The 21,824-nt window shown below is 34.0% G+C and overlaps 1 protein-coding gene across 1 annotated transcript; it reads right to left on the bottom strand.

Annotated features, from left to right (window-relative positions):
- Window positions 1–4,146: 4,146 nt before the first annotated feature.
- On the bottom strand, window positions 4,147–21,309 carry LOC132546536 (nicotinamide phosphoribosyltransferase-like). The gene is made up of 9 exons (XM_060210256.1): window positions 21,253–21,309; window positions 18,212–18,442; window positions 10,800–10,928; window positions 10,394–10,552; window positions 9,895–10,025; window positions 9,320–9,548; window positions 7,840–8,100; window positions 7,009–7,131; window positions 4,147–6,375 (listed from the first exon to the last, which is right to left on the bottom strand). Exons 1-9 carry the CDS (start codon window positions 21,307–21,309, stop codon window positions 6,259–6,261), a joined length of 1,437 nt encoding a protein of 478 aa, XP_060066239.1. The 3' UTR covers window positions 4,147–6,258.
- Between the last annotated feature and the right edge of the window lie 515 nt (window positions 21,310–21,824).

Below are 21,824 nucleotides of genomic sequence, written 5' to 3'. Positions count from 1 at the left end.
CATCTTTGAATTAAAAGCATTAAATTGCCAAAGTTTCTTCGATAAGAAGACGTATTCTAGATATCGTGATTGCCGTCATTGATATGGCAGGCGGAAGGAAAATCTTACTGTAAATTATAATGCGTTCGGCAGGCGAATATGATAGTGCCAGATTATGACCTTAATGATCTCAAAATTACATAATGGGGCCCTAAGTGCAGATGGTGTCAACAATTTGAGATTGAAAATGCTTACAATTTGAGAACGTCTTGGAATTGACTTAGACATTTTATAACCTAGGCGGTGTCGAAGAAGTAGAAAACGCTAGATTTTTCAGTACACCTGGTCTTGCTCGACTTTTGTTTTTTCTTTACTTTTGTTGAATATGTGTTCAACTTATGGCAATATATATAATGAATTCTGGAATCATTTAGTAGTAAATGAGTCTTGCCAAATACAGGCGAGTAAATAACTTGAGTGACTATTGATGTCGGTTGACGAGGTGTAGAACACAGTAAAGGACTCTTTTTTTTTGCGTGCGACCAAGTATGTTGCTTTGTCAGATCGAAAATTTGTCAAGAATAAAAGACGTAAGAAAGAATTATTATGATTGTTACGTTAGAATAAAGCTGGGGTGGGGTTTGCCGATCTGATATATAGGCATATGATACTCAACGCAGTCCAATAAGGTTCGTTTAACCAAGATACCCAGAAATGACTGATATGCTTATCACAAGTAATTTTTTTTAAATTTAGAACAACATTGAGATGTTAATGTCAGGAAGAAGGATCAGTCTGTGAAGTTACTCCATAGATGCCTGTCCGGTAACATGTCATGGGTCGTCATAGTTTAGTTTATACATTATACATTATGAAGGAACATCATATTTATCGATATAATGGTAGGTTATCATAGAAGCAGATCATACGTAGGATTAAGACATGGGTTAGGCTAAGTCACCTTCAACAAAAATGAGACTTAGTTGAGTGATCCTTTTCAGATACAAGGCGTGTTGCATATTCCCATCTAGATTTCCTTTCTATCATTTTGGATTTTCCTCAGTCACCTCCAGGGCTTCAAAATTTAGGCCCTTAGCATCACAGACGAGTTTTAGAGGGACGAAACGGCTGTATGATGCGATTTTATTCATTGTTTGGCTCGACTGTATCGAACTCTGTATTAAGGATGCTATTCACTTGTGTCTTTCATACTCGCTCCACATTGTTGCTTAAACATTGCTTCTTGACGCTGAAATCCAAGGCAGAGCAAGACAAACAGTATCCTGTGTGGGAAGTCCTCAGTTTTTGTCACGTCGTACATAAACACAAATACCATAGCATTAACTGAAGTCATCATCATGTTTATTTATCCATATTGTCTGCCCAGACATACAAAGGATACACTAGAGCACATCAACCTTATACATACAAACGTGTCAATATATATACTTATGTGGTGCAATCAAACTGATAAAGGACTACATATTGTCGCAGTCTCGGATCTGATCAAACAACGTGTTCTTCCTTTCAAGTACAAATGTGTTTTAAAACTACGTGTACCTTTTTACGTCAATTACTGTTACCTATATCTTAACATATTTATGAAAATTTAGGAAAACTATTCCTTCACTTCCATCATAAATAAAAAAGTGATGATTTTTTTGCATTTTCAATAATTGATATATATATATTTATGTAAATAATGATTCACAAAATATTAGATATCTTAAATTTAATAATTATGTTTTTGACAATAAACGACATAACTTTGATAATTATTATACATCCCCACAGACTATCTATGACGAAGATTCCGGCTACACCTGACAGAGAGAGTGGCCGATATATTACATCACAAAGATTATACTCATCTTGAAGCCATTTCATGGACAACAATCATTCACGTGAGATTCTAAATTCCATTGAAATTTATGTTAATTAGTTACATTTCTTAACTGAATTTCTAATTTGTTGAAATATATTTTACGGAGCATATGATGAATTTCTAATTTCATATTAAATTCTAAATACATGTAATGTTCAAAGTATATTTATTGCAGACATGTCAGAGTTGAGAACTAATTAAAACAAACCTGTTCCTCTACATAATGCAATGTGTAAGACACTTACTGATAGATTTATTTAATCAGACCCAATGTTTTGCAACTCACTGATTAACAATATTGGTGGTCAAACGCTTGGAAAAGGCATTAATATGACTTCTTAACTTGGTTTCTCATCCTATATGTCAACTCCACAACATGACCTAAAGAGAGTGGACAAGTATCAACCGTGATACACATTGTTTTTTTATTTGATGACTTACTGCAAAATTTAAACTACAGTTGTTACCGACACACGAGAGCAGTTGTAATTTATGTGTAGTTGTTGGAATAATAAACATTAATGAGGACTTGAACTGTTATAATGGTCATGAAAAGAAGATATAAAGTTGAACCATCAAAAACAGAAAATAGAAGAATTGTATATTACAGTCTAAACAATCACTCATTTGTTATCTAAATATCAATATATTTGAGGCAATACAATGTTTGTCAGTGTACAGCGTTTTTATCATTAGATATTCAAAAAAGACACAACAGCATAAATTTATCAAGTAGGCTATATGGTGATATTCTGAGAAAGGTCGCTTGCTGTCAGTAGTTGGAAGGCTTTAACTGGGCAAGGCAAGGCGCCAGGAACAATGTACAATGAAAGGAAGAAAGAGGAGTAATATTGTGATATAATGTCAAAGTCGTCACATGGACTCCAAAGCAATGCATATCCTTGGCTTTGTGGAATATTTGGTGACGTGTATGATTCGACACGGGTCATCAATGTCGCATGATTTTCTCAATACAGCCCTAGGTTTGTTAATCTTTTTTTTTTTTTTTAATTTTTGATGCAACAACTCTATTAACAAATGATATGAAATTTTGTGGTAACTAGATTTTTATATCTTGGCACTTTAGCCACGAGCAATAACGCCAGTAGAAAGAACACAGGCAGGAACAATTAATGTTATCCAAATGAAACCACTCTTTCAAGTGCTATGTGCCACCTCTCAAATCATGGGCACTACATCAGCTGAAAGGTTATACAAAAGACTGGTGAACAATAATTTAGAATATGCCATTATGGTAAGTTTCAACGACATGGTATAATGCTCGTAGCATGGACAGTCTATATGGAACTACGTGCTTTTAGTTATCAAGAATTGGATAGAAACAAACATACTTGAAACAATAAATGATTATTAAAAAGGAAGTTGTTGAAAATCAAAATGATAAAGAATTCAATCAGGAAAAGAGGTTAGTAATGACTCGTGACACATCTGTTGACTAATGAGGAAAAAGAAATTAAAAAATACTTTTGTAGACGTTTAGATATCAACGTAATTACCTGTAAATTTACATTGGTGAAGGGATCAAGAAATACAGTGTATACGAAAAAAATTAAAACTTGGAAAAGATCAAAAGGATAAAACACCATAAACCAATCAAAATTTGCATAATTATAGGACTATTTTCATTAACCTTTTTTGACAGAAGCACACATTATGAAAGTCTTTAACCAAACCTCATATGGTATATTTGTAACACAGAAAACATCATGCTTATATACATAATGACAAACAGAATAAAGACAGAGATGTTAGTTGATTGAGATTATTTTGTGAATATAGTCTACCTATATATGTTAACACTGGGCAAACTAGGAACAAAAGTCCAGTGTTTCACAACTCATCATAATGGGCATGATTTGTTTATCAACTGTACAGGTGGAGGGGTCCCACGAATAGGACAGAATTCTCAAAACTCTTGTCCAGTCAATCTGTAGACATGATTACAATCAACATATCTGTTTATCTTGTAAACATGCTATCTTCCAGAATGTAGTCACTAGAAAACAGACAGTTAGATAAAAGTTGACAAATAGTGGGACAAAGTCCAATGTTTCTTAATGTGCTTCGTCATAATGGACGGTTTAAAGGTAAGTTCTCTCTTCATCAGTGAGGTAGACATAGCATTTAATCTCAAGACAAGAGAGGGTGGAGAGCTTTGAATTCTATAGAGACTCAGAAACACCATTTTTTGTTTGGTTAAAGTACCAATTTTGTCTAGGCACCTAATAGGTCTAACAGTTGTCAAACTACTAAATAAGTATACTAAAATTAATAGCATGGACTTGTATCTATATCTAAGTATATGTGAATATTACCAAATCTCTTCTCTAGTGCTGTTACGCCTATATGCTTGTAGTCCCCGCTAACATTACAAGTATCTGGCAGAGGTCTCCTAGCAACTTAACCTCTTCACTACTACAACATCTGATAGCTTCCACGTATATAATGTAGTCCCTACTAACATTACAAGTATCTGGCAGAGGTCTCCTAGCAACTTAACCTCTTCACTACTACAATATCTGATAGCTTCCACGTATACCATGTAGTCCCTACTAACATTACAAGTATCTGGCAGAGGTCTCCTAGCAACTTAACCTCTTCACTACTACAACATCTGATAGCTTCCACGTATACCATGTAGTCCCTACTAACATTACAAGAAAAGCATGCTTTCCTCTAGAGATATATATCATATATTATATGATACCATGAATTAGAATAACATTAACTGATAATTTTTCAGAATGCAAGAGAATTATTAGGATATATGTTAATTTGTTTTGATGTAGTGAGTGAATTATGTCAATTTATATCGAGGAGCTCGATTAAAAGAGAGTCCTGTCTCTGGTGATACACTGGATATCCCTGTCTTTATTGGATTTGGGGTGATGGTGGGTGGGAGTGGTTAGTGAAGGTTGGGGATGAGGTTGAACAGAAAGTCTAATTTGCCACTGGAATTTACCAGTTACATGAAAGGTCGGAGGAAATCATACTCAACTCCTCTCAGTCAAAATAACCACACAAATACAAAGTAAGCCTGGTAAACGGAAATTAATCTTAATGTCATATCTGTACTTAAAGGATATTAAATAAAAAAAATGATACAAATACCGTTAATTTATTAAAAATAACATAAATTCCGCACTAATAACACATAATGATAACCGTCAAAATAACAGTAAGATGATTATATACAGTGAGGAAAAAGGGATTGTGTCCTAAAGGTGAGTGAAGAAAGACATTGCTCTTGAAAGCATTTACACCAAACACAAGTTTTAACCCTTTTATAAATAGCTCAATACAGCAATATGGAATGAATGTTAGAACATGCATTTGGAAGGATAAACTCTTTCATAAATAAAAATTTCATAGCAGAGGACAAAGTGAAGACATTTTATTTATCATCCGCAGTAGAGTGATAACAAAGACAATAAGGATACTACTGAGGAGTTGGTATGCTTGATGCAAGACTCATTTCTGTTTTAATATGGGTATTAATATCGTATTTCAGGCATATCATACAGTGCATTACTGTTAATGATTAATTTGTGGGTTAAAATGTATTGGACATTAAGTAAAATATGACATAAAGGAAAATGTGACAATAACAGAAAATTTATATAAAGCATAAGAGAAAATTTAGAGAAACTGTATGTTTCTGCAAACGTAAACCACTGAAGAACACAATATACATAAATAAACATTTAAAATATATAAATAGCCAGCATCATCAGTGGGAAATCTAATAAGTTATTTTTCATCATCACTTCCAGTGATTCTTGTCCATTATCACAAACTGATCTCACACTTTCAAATCATGATGTTTTTTGTCTGTATACATTAACTCTGAACAAAAATGGACCATGTGGATCATTTCCTGAGAAAATTTCATCAATTTAATTCTGACAAGATTTTTCTTCCCATTTAAACATGTTTTTTTTGTGATAAGAAAGTTATAAAACGAAAAATGATCATATATCACAAGATATACTGCAAAATCACATGATATAATTATATTATTTGATTTATTATAAATCACATGGTCTAAAAATATCATTTTAACTATCAGACAGAAAGAAGTGTTAGGCAAAAACAAAACATAAATGGAAAATAACATATCAAGTTATAATAATAAAAATATCATTATTTAGTGTATGTTATCCTCTATAACATTCCTATTTTCCATGTCTGAAAAAAGAGTTCTACACAGTCGCTTTATATCATTCATTCATTTTAGGTAATAAAATGAAATTTTGTGAATAACATTTCCTCTGTGGTGGACAAGGTTGAGGAAAGTGATGACATTCTGCTACAGAAACTGCCGTATGATCTACACCAGGTTTCACCATGTCAGATTTTCAACCATCCTTCCTCTAGCTGCTCATATTATTTCTTTCTTTCACAAGTTCCAATTCTGCATTTCCTCTCACTTCAGCAAAAGTGTAGTCTTTTAGTAATTTTCCATTTTCAAAAACTGTAACCAAAGCGTCCTGAAACAAAGAATAATGTGATCATTTAGTGGTATACTGTGAAATTATGGATACATCTGTATGTAACACTACACAAAACTAGAATACTGGTTGGTCAGCAAGTGCACCCCTGTGTACCTAACAGTGTATCTCTCTTATAAGAACAAAGCAAGATGGTTGCTTGCAATTTTGCTCCAATTGATCACCTACTATGTTTGGATTGACAAGGAGGCTACCTACCATATATTGTTAACCTTAAATGTTTGGATTGAATTCCTTCCATATTTGGAATGACAATCTACCATATTACGATTGACTACCTACCATATTTGGATTGATTACCTACCATATTTGGATTGATTACCTACCATATTTGGATTAACAACCTACCATATCTGGATTGACTACCTACCATATTTGAATTGACAACCTGCCATATTTGAATTGACAGCCTGCCATATTTGAATTGACAACCTGCCATATTTGGATTGACCACCTACCATATTTGGATTGACCATCTACCATATTTGGATTGACCACCTACCATATTTGAATTGACAACCTGCCATATTTGAATTGACAACCTGCCATATTTGAATGGACAACCTGCCATATTTGGATTGACCACCTACCATATTTGGATTGACCACCTACCATATTTGGATTTCCTTTTCCTTCCTCCACAGTCTTATATTCTCCATTTTCATACTCTAAAGTCAAACGTCCCTTTTTACTCTTCTTTTTCAGGTCTGTGATTGGCTCCTTAAACACATTTACCTACAACAGGTAAGAAAAAAATCAACATTCCATTATTCAATCAGAACTTTTCACCCTCTATAAAAATATAAAACTGTTCCATTTGACTAGATATTAAGGAGGATTGAACCTGTGACATTTGACCTGTGTCATGAAATATTATATTCAAACAAAAGAGTTTGAACAAAAGCATAGCAAAACTCCTATTTTATTGACAAATCATTGTGTTGACAGTCATTAGATGTAAGACATAAGAACTGTCAGTGACATGAAAAGGCCCACAACCAAGGAAATTTTTATAACTTTTTTGAGCTATTCATGGCTGTGTTAGGAGGTGTAATCATGACTCATGAAAAGTAAAATTGAAATTCTGCCTGCAAATTTTCTTCTTAAACTTTCCGATGGAGTTATTATGAAAGGATATGGAATATCATAGTTTTTGTGAAAACTTAAATCACAATTCTTAAAGATTGATCGACTATATAAACCAAATGAGAACTTGACCTTGATATTATTATACTGCTACATACCAAATTATTTATCTGTTCCTGTTAAAGAGTAAGTGAATGGAAACATAAACATGAAAGAATGACTGCCAAATATAACTGTATTCTAAATTTATATTCTAAGTAATCTTTTATAGTCTTTTTAAGCAGATCATGTGTGACTTCAGTAATCAAGAAGTTTTAAAAATCATTGGTAACAAGATACATGATTAATAGTGTGTACCTCTTTGCCCCCTATAACAGCGTAGCTGCACTTGTAGGCACATTTCTGAGTATCCCTGTCCATTCTCTGTAACAGGGCCCCTCCGCTCCCGAACACCAGGTTGTCTGCACTCCATTGATTTTTCTTCATTGCCTCCAGAATCTTAGCAAGACTTTCGTAGCTGATACCGTCACCCTGAATCACTCTCAGGTAAGGAGGTAACATCTTGAAACCCTTTTTGTTAGTTGTTTGACCAAATTTCTTTTCTAAAATAGTCAGCACCTGTGTTGTAAATATTTAGGGAAATATTTTCAAAAATGAAGAATAATAATCTAATATAAAACAAATGGTTTATTCTTATTAATATTTTGATAAAAGGTGACATGTTGAGACACCAGAGAAACATTTCTATCTAAACCTTACCATTTTTCAATAACAAATGAAGATGTTTTTGTGGAAGTATTATCAAATTATACTCTAAATAACAGTACGATCTAGATTCTATAGCCAATGGGACCTTGATTAAATGGTCTTAAGATGATTATGCTGTAATTTGCATCAATATCACAACATTACAGAACCTATCCAGTTCCCTCCCTTTATCTGTGATTAGTAAGTGGATGATTTTGCAGCAATTTGCATCACTATTGCTACATCACAGAACCTATCCAGTTCCCTCCCTTTATCTGTGATAGTAAGTGGGTGATTTTGCAGCAATTTGCATCACTATCGCTACATTACAGAACCTATCCAGTTCCCTCCCTTTATCTGTGATAGTAAGTGGATGATTTTGCAGCAATTTGCATCAATATCGCTACATTACAGAACCTATCCAGTTCCCTCCCTTTATCTGTGATAGTAAGTGGATGATTTTGCTGTAATTTGCATCAATATCACAACATTACAGAACCTATCCAGTTCCCTCCCTTTATCTGTGATTAGTAAGTGGATGATTTTGCAGCAATTTGCATCACTATCGCTACATCACAGAACCTATCCAGTTCCCTCCCTTTATCTGTGATAGTAAGTGGGTGATTTTGCAGCAATTTGCATCACTATCGCTACATTACAGAACCTATCCAGTTCCCTCCCTTTATCTGTGATAGTAAGTGGATGATTTTGCAGCAATTTGCATCAATATCGCTACATTACAGAACCTATCCAGTTCCCTCCCTTTATCTGTGATAGTAAGTGGATGATTTTACAGCAATTTGCATCACTATCGCTACATTACAGAACCTATCCAGTTACCTCCCTTTATCTGTGATAGTAAGTGGGTGATTTTGCAGCAATTTGCATCACTATCGCTACATCACAGAACCTATCCAGTTCCCTCCCTTTAACTGTGATAGTAAGTGGGTGATTTTGCAGCAATTTGCATCACTATCGCTACATTACAGAACCTATCCAGTTCCCTCCCTTTATCTGTGATAGTAAATGGATGATTTTACAGCAATTTGCATCACTATCGTTACATTACAGAACTTATCCAGTTCCCTACCTTTATAACAACTTCTGCTGGATCTCCTGAATCTGGTCGCACAACCAATACACCATCATTTTTTCCTCTTTCAACAATAATGTCTTTGAGTTTCTCTCCCCACACATTTTCACACGCATTCCAAATATCATAGCTGTCGCTGACACAGGCCATGGGACCTGAAGGGAACTGTGTCAGCATGTTACGGAAGGCTTGTGTCTCACCATCCTTGCCCCAAGTTGTTATTGTACTGAAGGTATGAACAAAACTCTGCTAAAGTATCAAATGTTATAATCAACAACGGTCTTATCAGGCACTATAGTAATAGTATTACATGACCAGGAATATGTCCACAGCTCTCAGAGACAACTGCATTAGATATTATCTACTGACATGATCCTTCCTGATATCTACTATTTAAATATGGAAAATAGTTAAATCAATTGGAATGGTGTTGCCTGCCATCTCACAGCCATATCTCTGGCTACTAAAATCTAGCTCTATAGTAATTACCTGTGTTCAGCTGCAGGTATGGAGTAACCTGCCATCTCACAGCCATATCTCTGGCTACTAAAATCTAGCTCTATAGTAATTACCTGTGTTCAGCTGCAGGTATGGAGTAACCTGCCATGTCACAGCCATAATATCTCCGGGCAGTAGCAATGGCAGCAATTGTATCTGTACCACAAAAATTCACCAGGTGTGCAGCTCCGCCTATCCCTGCAGACTGAATTGGAAATAAATCATTTTACTTTCATATTTCTATGTTATAGATAGTCTTGGTGAACCCATTCCAATTCTAACACACTGGAGGGGAGATAACTTGTCCTATTTTGACAAATGTGGTTGTTTTATCCTTGAAACACCAGCACATTAGAAGGGAAATAAATCCTTGTTTACTGAAACATTACTTTTCAGTCTCTCCAGCGAACTGCAGGGGGGATAATTCTTCTTGCCCCAAGACCATTAAATAATTCGGAGGCTGTGGTATTGGCTACAATAGATGTGCTGTCACAAATTAAATTTCAATATGCAAAGACATTAGCTAAACATGGATATCTTTGGAATTATATAAATTTGTTATAAGTTTATTACCTCCACAGATGTTGATCCACGGAAACCAAAGTCATGAAGTTTTAAACCAAGGAAAGCCAAATCATCAGCAGTTTCGTCAAGGTATTTGGCAATAATTTCCTTCTGGTAGCGTGAGTTTGTGGCCACTGTCATGGGGTACCAGACCTGAACTAGCAGGGTCTGCAATCAATCATTATTAGTCAAGTTACCAAAATAAACTCATATAACTCAGGACATTTTCTTTGAAAACAAACAGGTTACTAAGTGACATATCTACTTCATTTATAATTAGAAAATTAGAATACCTTTGATCAGGTTTCTTTGACAACAAATTTCGCTACAGTCCATTCTCATTTCAGAAGTCATGTAAAAGAAAGTTAATGGAAGAGCACTTCACTTTTATAGATCTCCTGGGTATAGAACTTACCTCAAAATAATTTGTTAGCCAAAAACACTTTGGATCTGTGTTCTCAACAGTGAAGAGAACATTTTTGGTGGGAACTACAGATCCCTCAGGGACTGCTTTGATCCTCATCGGAAGTTTGCCATCATGGTGCTATAAATGAGAGGACATCTATATGAAGATAATCTCTACTGAAATGTGTGTGTACCTTGGTACTTCATAAATCTGACCAATCTAACCAGCACATAGTAACAAAAAAAAAACCCAGTCTTGACAGCTACCGCAACACATCAACACCAATTATACTATAAAATTATCTATAATTGTGAGTCTCAATTCTCATGGTTTTCCAAAATATACCATTTCTTGTTCACTTGAATATGCCCAATAAATCTACTTGTACTAATTTTAACAGATGTGAACAAAAGAATGTGTCAAATCAAATCTGTAAAAACCAATTTCATATAAAAATCAATGTTTCTACAGTATGTCAAAATACCCAAAATAGGTTTTCTATAAAACACATTTTTTTAAGAATAAGGGGGATGATCTTTCATTCCTATGGACAATTTCACTGCTATAAATAAATTGGTTAGTGTCCTTCTTGTTTGTGTCACTATCTCCCGGACTTTCTACACAATACTCATATGATATGACTATCTCCGTCAAAAAAAAATTCCGGCATGGTTCAAACGAAATATCCAGTTTAATTATTTTACTCATTTTATTAAGTAATTTTCCTCTACATAACTTTATCTTTTGATCATTCTGATTTCAGTAATGTTTACATTAACGACAATTTAATGTTTCACTCTGTTAGATATATGATGTGTTTATCAATAATGTATCGTTTGATTGGTAAACATCTGATCTGCCTGAGTGAACAAATTTGTTTTCCACTTGAGGCTTCTGCCTCACCTGTACATGGAGCTGCCTGGTGATCTGAAGGGTTCATGTTTTCAGTATATTATTAGTCAGGAGTGTGTTTTTTCACCTTGCACATGTTCAAGTTACCAAACTCATTTGTGTCGCAACCAGCTTCTGATAACAAAATTTCATGTAATATCACAATTCATGATAAACGTCACAGTTTTTTTTAATCATATTTCTAACTTATTTATTCTATATATTGGGTTAAATTTATTACAATCTCAGTTTTGCCCTGACTTCACTTGGCTGTGTTTCATAGTCCTGTGCTTTAGTCAAAGAACTGAAGCACATCAGTAGACTATTAGAAACCTTTGTCTGCACACCTTTATTTTTCTATTATATTTTTATATTATCTTGAACACACCTGTAAGTTTTGTACATCCGTATGTCTGTGTAATTAATTATTTACATGTGTGTGCTCAACTGTAAGTAGACAGTTTTAATACCAACCCAGACAAGACTTTCATTATTAGTAAATCCCTCAATATCACAGTAAGGTGGTTTTACAATTAAATGCTCTGGCTATTTTAGTAATACTTAATGAAAACAGAAAATGAAGCTCTTTCGAGCTGTGAATGTAGATCAATACTACAATGTGAACTACACAGTTCCACCAGAACTGTTGGTTTCCTTAAAAGCTCAGGATCAAAGGGTGTGTATTAACATGCTACAAAGCCTCTCCATGAGTTTCAAAGTACTACTGAGCCTCTAGACACTCCCTGATAGGATGCAACAGCCATATATATAGATCAGCACCAGTATCAGGCATTTGTCACTTCCCTTCAACAACATAATGATAAAATTTGGTCATTGGTTGCTATCAACAGTAGGTGTTATTCACTGGTCACAATCAGTAACTAATGTGACTTTGGTGATGGCACAGATATAGTTATTAAAGTGTTGATAATGGGCAAACTAAAGATCAAAAGAAGTAAGAGATAGATACAGCTTCTCTGCTTCAGATTTGCCCTGTCTTTATAATGGAGTATACAGCCTAAATTACATTAGAATGTATATAGAAATGAAGACTATACAAATATTACACAATAAAAAGAGGCCAATGAGGCCTGTACTGCTTGCCTGGCAAAAACAATTGCTCTTCATTCAACAATGCGTTAGACCAAATATTGTAAGAACCTAATCATTCCTATAGGAGGAGTAAGATTTTAAAGAATCTAATCTGTTTTCCCTCTTGAGCCCCGCCCCAGAGGACCATGACCCTCTTCACCCAAAATTGCTTCGGACCAAATTTGGGAAAAATCCAATTATTCCTAAAGGAGAAGCAGGACTTTAAAAGAAATTGCTGTATTTTCCTACTGAGCCTGTCCCTTCTGTGCAAGGGCACTGTGACCCCTGTTTATATAAAATTAATTTCCCTTCACTTAAGAATGCTACAGACCAAATTTGGGTAAAATCTAATCATTAGTGCAGGAGGAATCGGATTTACAAATTTTCCTTCTGGTCCCATCTCTCAGGCCTCTGGGAGCTGAGACCTACCATTTATGTAACATTTGTTTTTCTTCCCCCAAAGATGCTTTTGACCAATTTGAACTATTTTTCATTTCAAAAGTAACCATGATTGACGTTTGACCCTTCAACCTAAACCAATTACCACCAAAATCTACAAAGGTGTAACTTTGGTTTAATGATAATATCCTGTGAATTTGAACTAAACCTGAAAGGGGTTCATGAGATCTTGTGTACAAGATTTTTAATTCAAAAGAAACTGAGGGTGACCATTTGGCTGGTGGAGGAAAGTTCCCACAGTAAAACCACCAACCTGTATCAAGTACCTGGCTAACACCCTCCATAGGCCTCAAACCAGAAGCCATGACTTTGGTAAGGTGAAGCTATATTGTGGATATATAAAATATACTGGGGAGAAGTTCATGAGATATGTTGTACACCTTTTTAACCTTTATGGTTTGGTGGTTATCGGTCAATCAGGTGTACACCTTGGAAAGGTGATACCATGGTGAGAATGTGATTTAAATCTGTCCAGTGGTTCATTAGATATCTTATACATATTCATGGTTATCACAGACATGCACTAAGTGATTTACATTAATGGTACTATATAACACACACATCCCTCAACCTCCTCTCAAGATCCAAGATTTATTCAGAGAAGCTAAATCATCCAGCAGATGACCCTACACCATGGAGGATGTGCTACTGCATGTAATAAGTAGTCAAAGCAAACCCAAAGGGTCAGGATTATGTAAAATGACCATAACTTCTTAGTATAAGTTTGTATTTGTTGAAAAGTGAAAACATGTAATGTGATTACCAGTTACCAATAATTTAGAAAATTTAAGCGATGTTCTATTAAAGTATGAAATGATCTATAGTTAGTTGTCTTGGTAATTACATGATTGACAATTAAAACATTAAGAATTGAGATATTTCTATCTGGGGTCGAAGATTGAGAGATTGATATTGAAGGGCATGTACTGATAGATTCCTACCAAGGTCAACCCTTGAGATTTATACTGGGGGTCAGAAACTAAGATATTGATCCTGAGGGTCAAAGACTGAGAGATTTACGTTGAGGGTAGGAGGTTGAGAAATTCTGAGATTCATTTTAAGGGTCAGGGATGGCAAAATTTTTATTGAGGGTCAGAAAATGAAAGATTCATACTGAAGGTCAGTGATAGAGAGATGTACATTTTAGGTCAGGGATTTAGAAATCGATATCGAGGGTCAAAAATTGAGAGATTTATGTTGAGAGTTGGGGATTGAGAAATTCCTCCTGAGGGTCAGAGATTGGGAGATTCATATTAAGGACTTTATCTAAGATATTAAAAAAGACGATCAATGAAAAACTGACTTTAAGGACCAATAAATTGGAAATGCTTCATCTTTGATATTTTTGAATACTAGTACACACGTAACTGTTAGCAACTTTGACTCCTCAGCTTAATATACATGATATTCAATGAAACCTAAATGCTAAACCTATGTAATACACTGTAGTTAAGGTCAGCCACAAATCAGAAATCTTCAATCATCACATGGATTGATTTTATGCCAACAGACCAAAATCATACTATGTATTGCCTATTTAATTAAAAAAATCTCTTTTTCTGTGACACAATTTATTTTCAATGTTTAATTAATGAACACAATAAGTAAAGGAAATATAAAGCACAATTCAAACAACATGCAGAAAAAAAACTTCTCTGAAGTGTTTGAGATGAAATGGTAGCAACCATGAGGTCCTGAATTAATCAGAAAGACTGCTACAGCAAAACCATCAATGCCTATTGATTACTGTAGTCAATGATGTTTACTCAGTCACAATCAACTCCAGCTTCATAATATTTGTCCTTTATGAACTCAAGCATTCTTCATTGATGTGTTTCTGTCTGAATTACAAATCAAACTTGATTAAGGGTCTGGGGGTTAGTTAAAGGTTGTGTGAGTAAATACAAGGCTAATATTACACTTGGTATTAAACAACCATGCATTACACCTGTATAAATACACCACTTATTACATCTATTAAAATACAACAGGTGTTACACCTGCTAAAATACACAATGTATTACAACACATGTTGAAATACACAAGGTATTAAACATGTTAAAGCATAACAGGTACTACATCTGGTAAAATACACCATGTACTACGTCTGGTAAAATACACCATGTACTATGTCTGGTAAAATACACCATGTATTACGTCTGTTAAAATACACCATGTACTATGTCTGGTAAAATACACCATGTATTACGTCTGTTAAAATACACCATGTATTACATCTGATAAAATACACCATGTATTACATCAGGTAAAATACACCATGTATTACGTCTGGTTAAATACACCATGTATTACGTCTGGTAAAATACACCATGTATTACATCTGGTAAAATACACCATGTATTACATCTGATAAAATACACCATGTACTACGTCTGGTAAAATACACCATGTATTACGTCTGGTTAAATACACCATGTATTACGTCTGATAAAATACACCATGTATTACATCTGGTAAAATACACCATGTATTACGTCTGTTAAAATACACCATGTATTACATCTGATAAAATACACCATGTATTACATCTGGTAAAATACACCATGTATTACATCTGATAAAATACACCATGTATTACATCTGGTAAAATACACCATGTATTACATTTGGTAAAATACACCATGTATTACATCTGGTAAAATACACCATGTATTACATCTGGTAAAATACACCATGTATTACATCTGGTAAAATACACCATGTATTACATTTGGTCAACTATTTAAGATATTACATCCTGTTATACATCTCATGTTATACCTGGTTTTACACCAGTTAGTGATATATGTACTTCATCAGTTTACTTACACAAGAACCATGTAATATGTCATGTAATAAATAAAGTATTACATTATATTATATTACACAAGGTACTGCACATGGTATTAATAGAATATTACATTATGTAATACGCTAATCATAAAAAAACTCAAATTGTACTGGCAACACAATTATTAGGATATTTGTACGGTAATATTGACTGGAAATGTTCCAAATGAAACTAAAATTTTAAATCATTAACGAGCCAAATGTGTAATACAAGTGAAGAGTGTTTGAAGGACATAAAAAGGTTTAGGTTCCTAGGCCTATGTACAACTTGTTGTTACAGGGAAACAGAAACTTGTTTAATCATTCAAGTCCTCAAGTTAACAGTATGAATGCTATCTGTCCAAAACTCTTTCACTTCATTTCCTGAATACCCAGAGTAGACAAAATGTACTGTATGTAGAGGTCACTAACTGGGAATTTGCGGACTTTGATGTTCCAGGAATGACTCCACTAAATCTATCAGTAACTGCAGACTAAATCCCATGGCAGATTGTTTTATTACAGATTGTCGGTAGATTGGAATATGGTTAGATTCTTTCTCATTATAGAAATTAAATTACCGGTACATGGATTAGCCTCCTGGACTCTCAAAGTAGGAGCAGATGACAGCTGAGTTTATAGGATACTATTGGTGTTAGTACATCTTTTTCATGAGATATTCAATAATTCAAATTTTCAATTTCATTTTTTTAATATATATAAATCACTCAATATCCCCATCATTCTCCCCTCCCTTTTTTGAAATTGTATAAACATTTCATGTTTTATTTTCAGGTAATCCAGATGAATGCCTGAGTTCACAATAAATTTCTCAACAGCTCTTAAAACCCTTTTAAGCCATAAAATATTAAGGTAAATGTTCTGTTCTGATTAAGATAATGTTTAATAACTGAAAATATGGCACACATAACTAGGACCTATACTGAATATCTGAACACACCGAAAACATGGCACACATAACTAGGACCTATACTGAATATCTGAACACACTGAAAATATGGCACACAGAACTAGGACCCATATTGAATGTCTGAACACATCGAAAACATGGCACACATAACTAGGACCCATACTGAATATCTGAACACACTGAAAATATGGCACACAGACCTAGGACCCATATTGAATGTCTGAACACATTGAAAACATGGCACACATAACTAGGACCCAACACACTGAAAATATGACACAGATCTGAACACACATGAAAATATGGCACACAGACCACACATAGGACCCATACTGACATGAAAATTGAACACATGTCACACATAACTGAACACACTGAAAACATGGCACACACATAACAACATGGCACACACACATAACTAGGACCCATACTGAATATCTGAACACATCGAAAACATGGCACACATAACTAGGACCCATATTGAATGTCTGAACACATCGAAAACATGGCACACATAACTAGGACCCATACTGAATATCTGAACACACTGAAAATATGGCACACAGAACTAGGACCCATATTGAATGTCTGAACACATCGAAAACATGGCACACATAACTAGGACCCATACTGAATATCTGAACACACTGAAAATATGGCACACAGACCTAGGACCCATATTGAATGTCTGAACACATCGAAAACATGGCACACATAACTAGGACCCATACTGAATATCTGAACACATCGAAAACATGGCACACATAACTAGGACCCATATTGAATGTCTGAACACATCGAAAACATGGCACACATAACTAGGACCCATACTGAATATCTGAACACATCGAAAACATGGCACACATAACTAGGACCCATACTGAATATCTGAAGACACTGAAAATATGGCACACAGAACTATGACCTACACAAAACAATTTAAAATTAGAGGCGATAGGAAATAGTTACTGGCCGCCATAGTTTGAATATCCCACCAAATCCAAAATACAGCAAACACAATTTATAGGAACAACCATGAGCATGTTAATGAGCCTTGAAGAAGATCCTTTAAATTATTTCTGAGAAATTATTAGCAGTCACAGTTGTGATATGTGACAATGAATCAACAACACAAGTAATCTGAAAAGCCAACCATCTTATAACGGTGGACTCAAAAGTAGTATATATTTATGTCTAATTGTTCTATAATTTTAATTACCTCTAAGATATAATTCCATCCCTCCTCGTTAAAATAATTATGGCCAAAATGAAGAAAGTACAGGTCACGGGCTTCTTCAATCTTTTCTTTGGTGACCACTGAACCTTCTAAGAAGCGCTTTATGATATACTGGAGACCAAAGAAAACTGTCTTTTCAAACTTGCCTCCTCGACTTTCAAAATAGGAGCAGACAACAGTGGAGTTGGGCGGATACTGGTAATGATGTGTCACCTGTTTAAGAGAATAAAAGAAAGAATTCATAGTAACATTGGTTTCCACAATGAAATGAAACAAGAGGCCCATAGGGCCTGTATCTCACATCTGGATCTTAAAGCCCAGCCACAGTATACTTACCTATAGGTTGGGTATTTCAAATATTTCTAAATCATAACTCAGTCACTTAACCTCTTTGGTAGTGCAAGATCAATGGGTAAATTCTTATATCATGACTGTCTTTCTCTTTTGATGCCCGTTAATATGTTTATATGGTTATCGGGTTGGGATCTCAACTTTGTCAAAAATATAACCCAGAAATTTTCAATTTAACATGATTGAAATTTGTTAAACCAGATTTTTGATAAAATCAATGAGCAAATCATTTTTGTAAGGTGAGTTTCTCGGTACAGGTACTTTCCACAAATCAATGTATAAGTGGTCAAGAAACTCCTGAAAATTTCTTTTAGAAATATATCTGACCTTTCTGAAGGTAGAAATTCAGCATTTTGTTTTCATATTGGCATTACCTTCAATGCCTTCAATAGCAATAGCTTTGATATTGACTTTTAATCAATTCTGTAAATAGCTGTATAACAGAATATATTTAACTCATACAAGTGGATCTTTCATATTGAAAAATCAGGTTCATAGCTGGTTGCTTAAAGAAATGAAAGTGTTTGTTTGTTGCCCCATAAACAGTCCAGATTATTCTGAGGTAGGCTCTTAATTTAATAGCTGGCAGGTCCCTCAATGAACAACATACAGGAAACCCGTCAGCAACTAGGGTAAAGTGTGTAGTCTGGGGACACAACCATAACAGCACAAACTTGTCCAAATCTCGGCTTCCTGATGAACATAGCCCGCATTGAACTAAATGCCTCTGACATGTGTAGGTCAATGCTCTCACCTAATGCAGCCCCAAATTAACACACTTGTTAATTATTATAAAGAGTATTATGAATGAAACTTCAGCCTAACAATAAGATCAAAATATGTATGAGACAATGTATTTTTTTATCTAAATTGTACACTTTGCATTGCTCTTTTTCAAATTAATTTTAATTCTCATAAACGTCGATATCTAATGAATCAAGAACTATTAAATGATAATGATTTTAATTTATTATGAAACTACACTTTATTGTCTGTGCTACACAACTACAACATTACTAATCTTTAAAAACTGCTTATTATACTCGTTTGTGAATAATCACTTTAAAAAGTTTGTTTTAATTTTCACAATTTTTTTAGGAGCATATCATTTTCAGTTTAATTGTTATCCTTTTCTTCAAGTCTTTCATTCAAAATAGGTACTTCAAACTGCTTTTCACTCAATTAGTGGAATTTCTTTTCATGAAAGGATAGTGGAGGAGAGGACAGTGTATTTGGTAACCTACAATATAAATTCTTTATCTAGTGTATTTTTTATTTGATTATTTTTGTCTTTAATAACTGTAGCCTTGCTTTACTTCCACAAACTGACAACATGATGATCTTGCTAGTTGAAGATTTCCATCTGACAAGGAAATAAAATTTCATCTATCTATATCTATACTACGAAACATCAGAATTCTACATTTGAAACCCAAATGAAAATCTTACAAACAGTAATGCAATTGTTGTATTTGTATATTATGAAATAATTAAAATACTGAACATAATATCTACATAATACTGGGACAATGATCAATCATATCGATTTTTTTTTTAGCAGGTAAAATGTAACATTTTTTCACACAAATAAATCATTCAAATATATTGCTAATTAAATGTAAATTTGAAGAATTATGGAAATAATAAATAGAACATTACATTCATTATTTTGGTTCCAGTATCAAAGCAATACATTAATTAAATATCAAGGACACAAATATACAATACCTGAATATTCAATAGAACAATATTCCATGCAAATGTGAAACTCTGATTTACTAGTACTTGCTTTTGAACATCGGTCTGACACATGACCTCTTTTTCAAGAACAACAGAAAAAATTGCTGAGAGAACTACAAACAAAATAATGCTAATATTCTTGTGATTAATAAAGAATGAGTTCCTTCTGTTTTCTTCATTAGAAATGTGAATATCAAATGCTGGTCTCACAAAGGTGTGAATATTACAAGTTACGAGCAAAAATTAAACAAAAAAAAAAAAAACAAAAACAAAAACAAAAAAAAAAAGTTTCATTATTTGCACATTTTCATTTTCATAAAATATTAAGCATGTTTACACCTAAGAATATCAACAAAAAGAAAATGATTGCATTTGAATTAAAATTTTACACATTTCCCCTACTGTTTCTGGAGTTGTACGGCAAACTTTTGAACAATCATGTGTAATTATGTATACTTTAAACCACTATTCAATATAATATTTGATGTGTTTTTTTCACAAATGAAATATCTACCACAAAACAAAATTTCAGTAAAGGTAGTTCCTAGAAAATGAATTTCTTTGTCAATTAACTTCCTGTAATGCCTTCCTAGATTTTCTTTTCTACTTTCATTTTCCATTAAAATCAATTCCGCACACTTATATATCATAATATCGTACATCTTCACAATTTCTAAGATCAATGACGAAATTAAAGACATAAAAATACATGTTTTAACATGCACGTTGTATGTCTTGGACACTAATTCCACTAGTTATATATGGTGGTGAAATAGCTGATTTTCTGTAAACACAACCATCGCTGGTTTCGAGATGTTTGTGTCAGCAAAAATTACCAACTGATATTCTGAACATCAAACATATCAGACAATGATCTTATAACAACTACGAGTTTTGGCGGCAAGTAACACAATCGGATTCAGTTTAGTTACCTTGTAAGAGTCAGTGATAAGCAGAATGTTGTCCGTTCCTCCAGCCGGGTACGCCATTTTGTACGCTTAATGCGAAATGTAGTGACGTCATAGCAACGATGCGAGTCGGTGCTCGAAGGGAGATCACTCAGTGAACAAGCCAAAGCAAATTGTCAATAAATGATAACAAATGCCATAAAGCTTATCCACAAAATATCTTTTAAGATTCTTCATGAAGTTATGACGGTCAAAGATATATTGTAAATATGTCCATAGTACACATTTGTGTCAACGTTCATGTTGACACTTGTGAAAATGATTGGGTTAGGGAGAGGTTTTATCTGCGTTCCGTGGCACACGTGTGTATTGCGTATAAACATGTATCACACTCCCGAGCAGCGTCTTCAGATTTTATATTTTAAGATACTTAATAAAGTAAGCGACATGAAAAAAAAATATTTTAAGAATTTGATAAAGTAAATGACATGTTTATCATAGTTCATATATATACTGGACTACAAATACCATGATAATCCTATATCTGCATCTCATTTCTACGTTTTGAAAATTACAAAGTCAACTAGAGATTTTGA

The sequence above is a fragment of the Ylistrum balloti genome, unplaced genomic scaffold (genome assembly GCF_031769215.1).
Source record: "Ylistrum balloti isolate Yb309-2 unplaced genomic scaffold, AGI_CSIRO_Ybal_v1 Utg369894, whole genome shotgun sequence".
Taxonomy (NCBI): Eukaryota; Metazoa; Mollusca; class Bivalvia; order Pectinida; family Pectinidae; genus Ylistrum; species Ylistrum balloti.
Note: the sequence above shows the minus strand (reverse complement) of the source record. Positions and strands in the feature narration are given on the sequence as shown.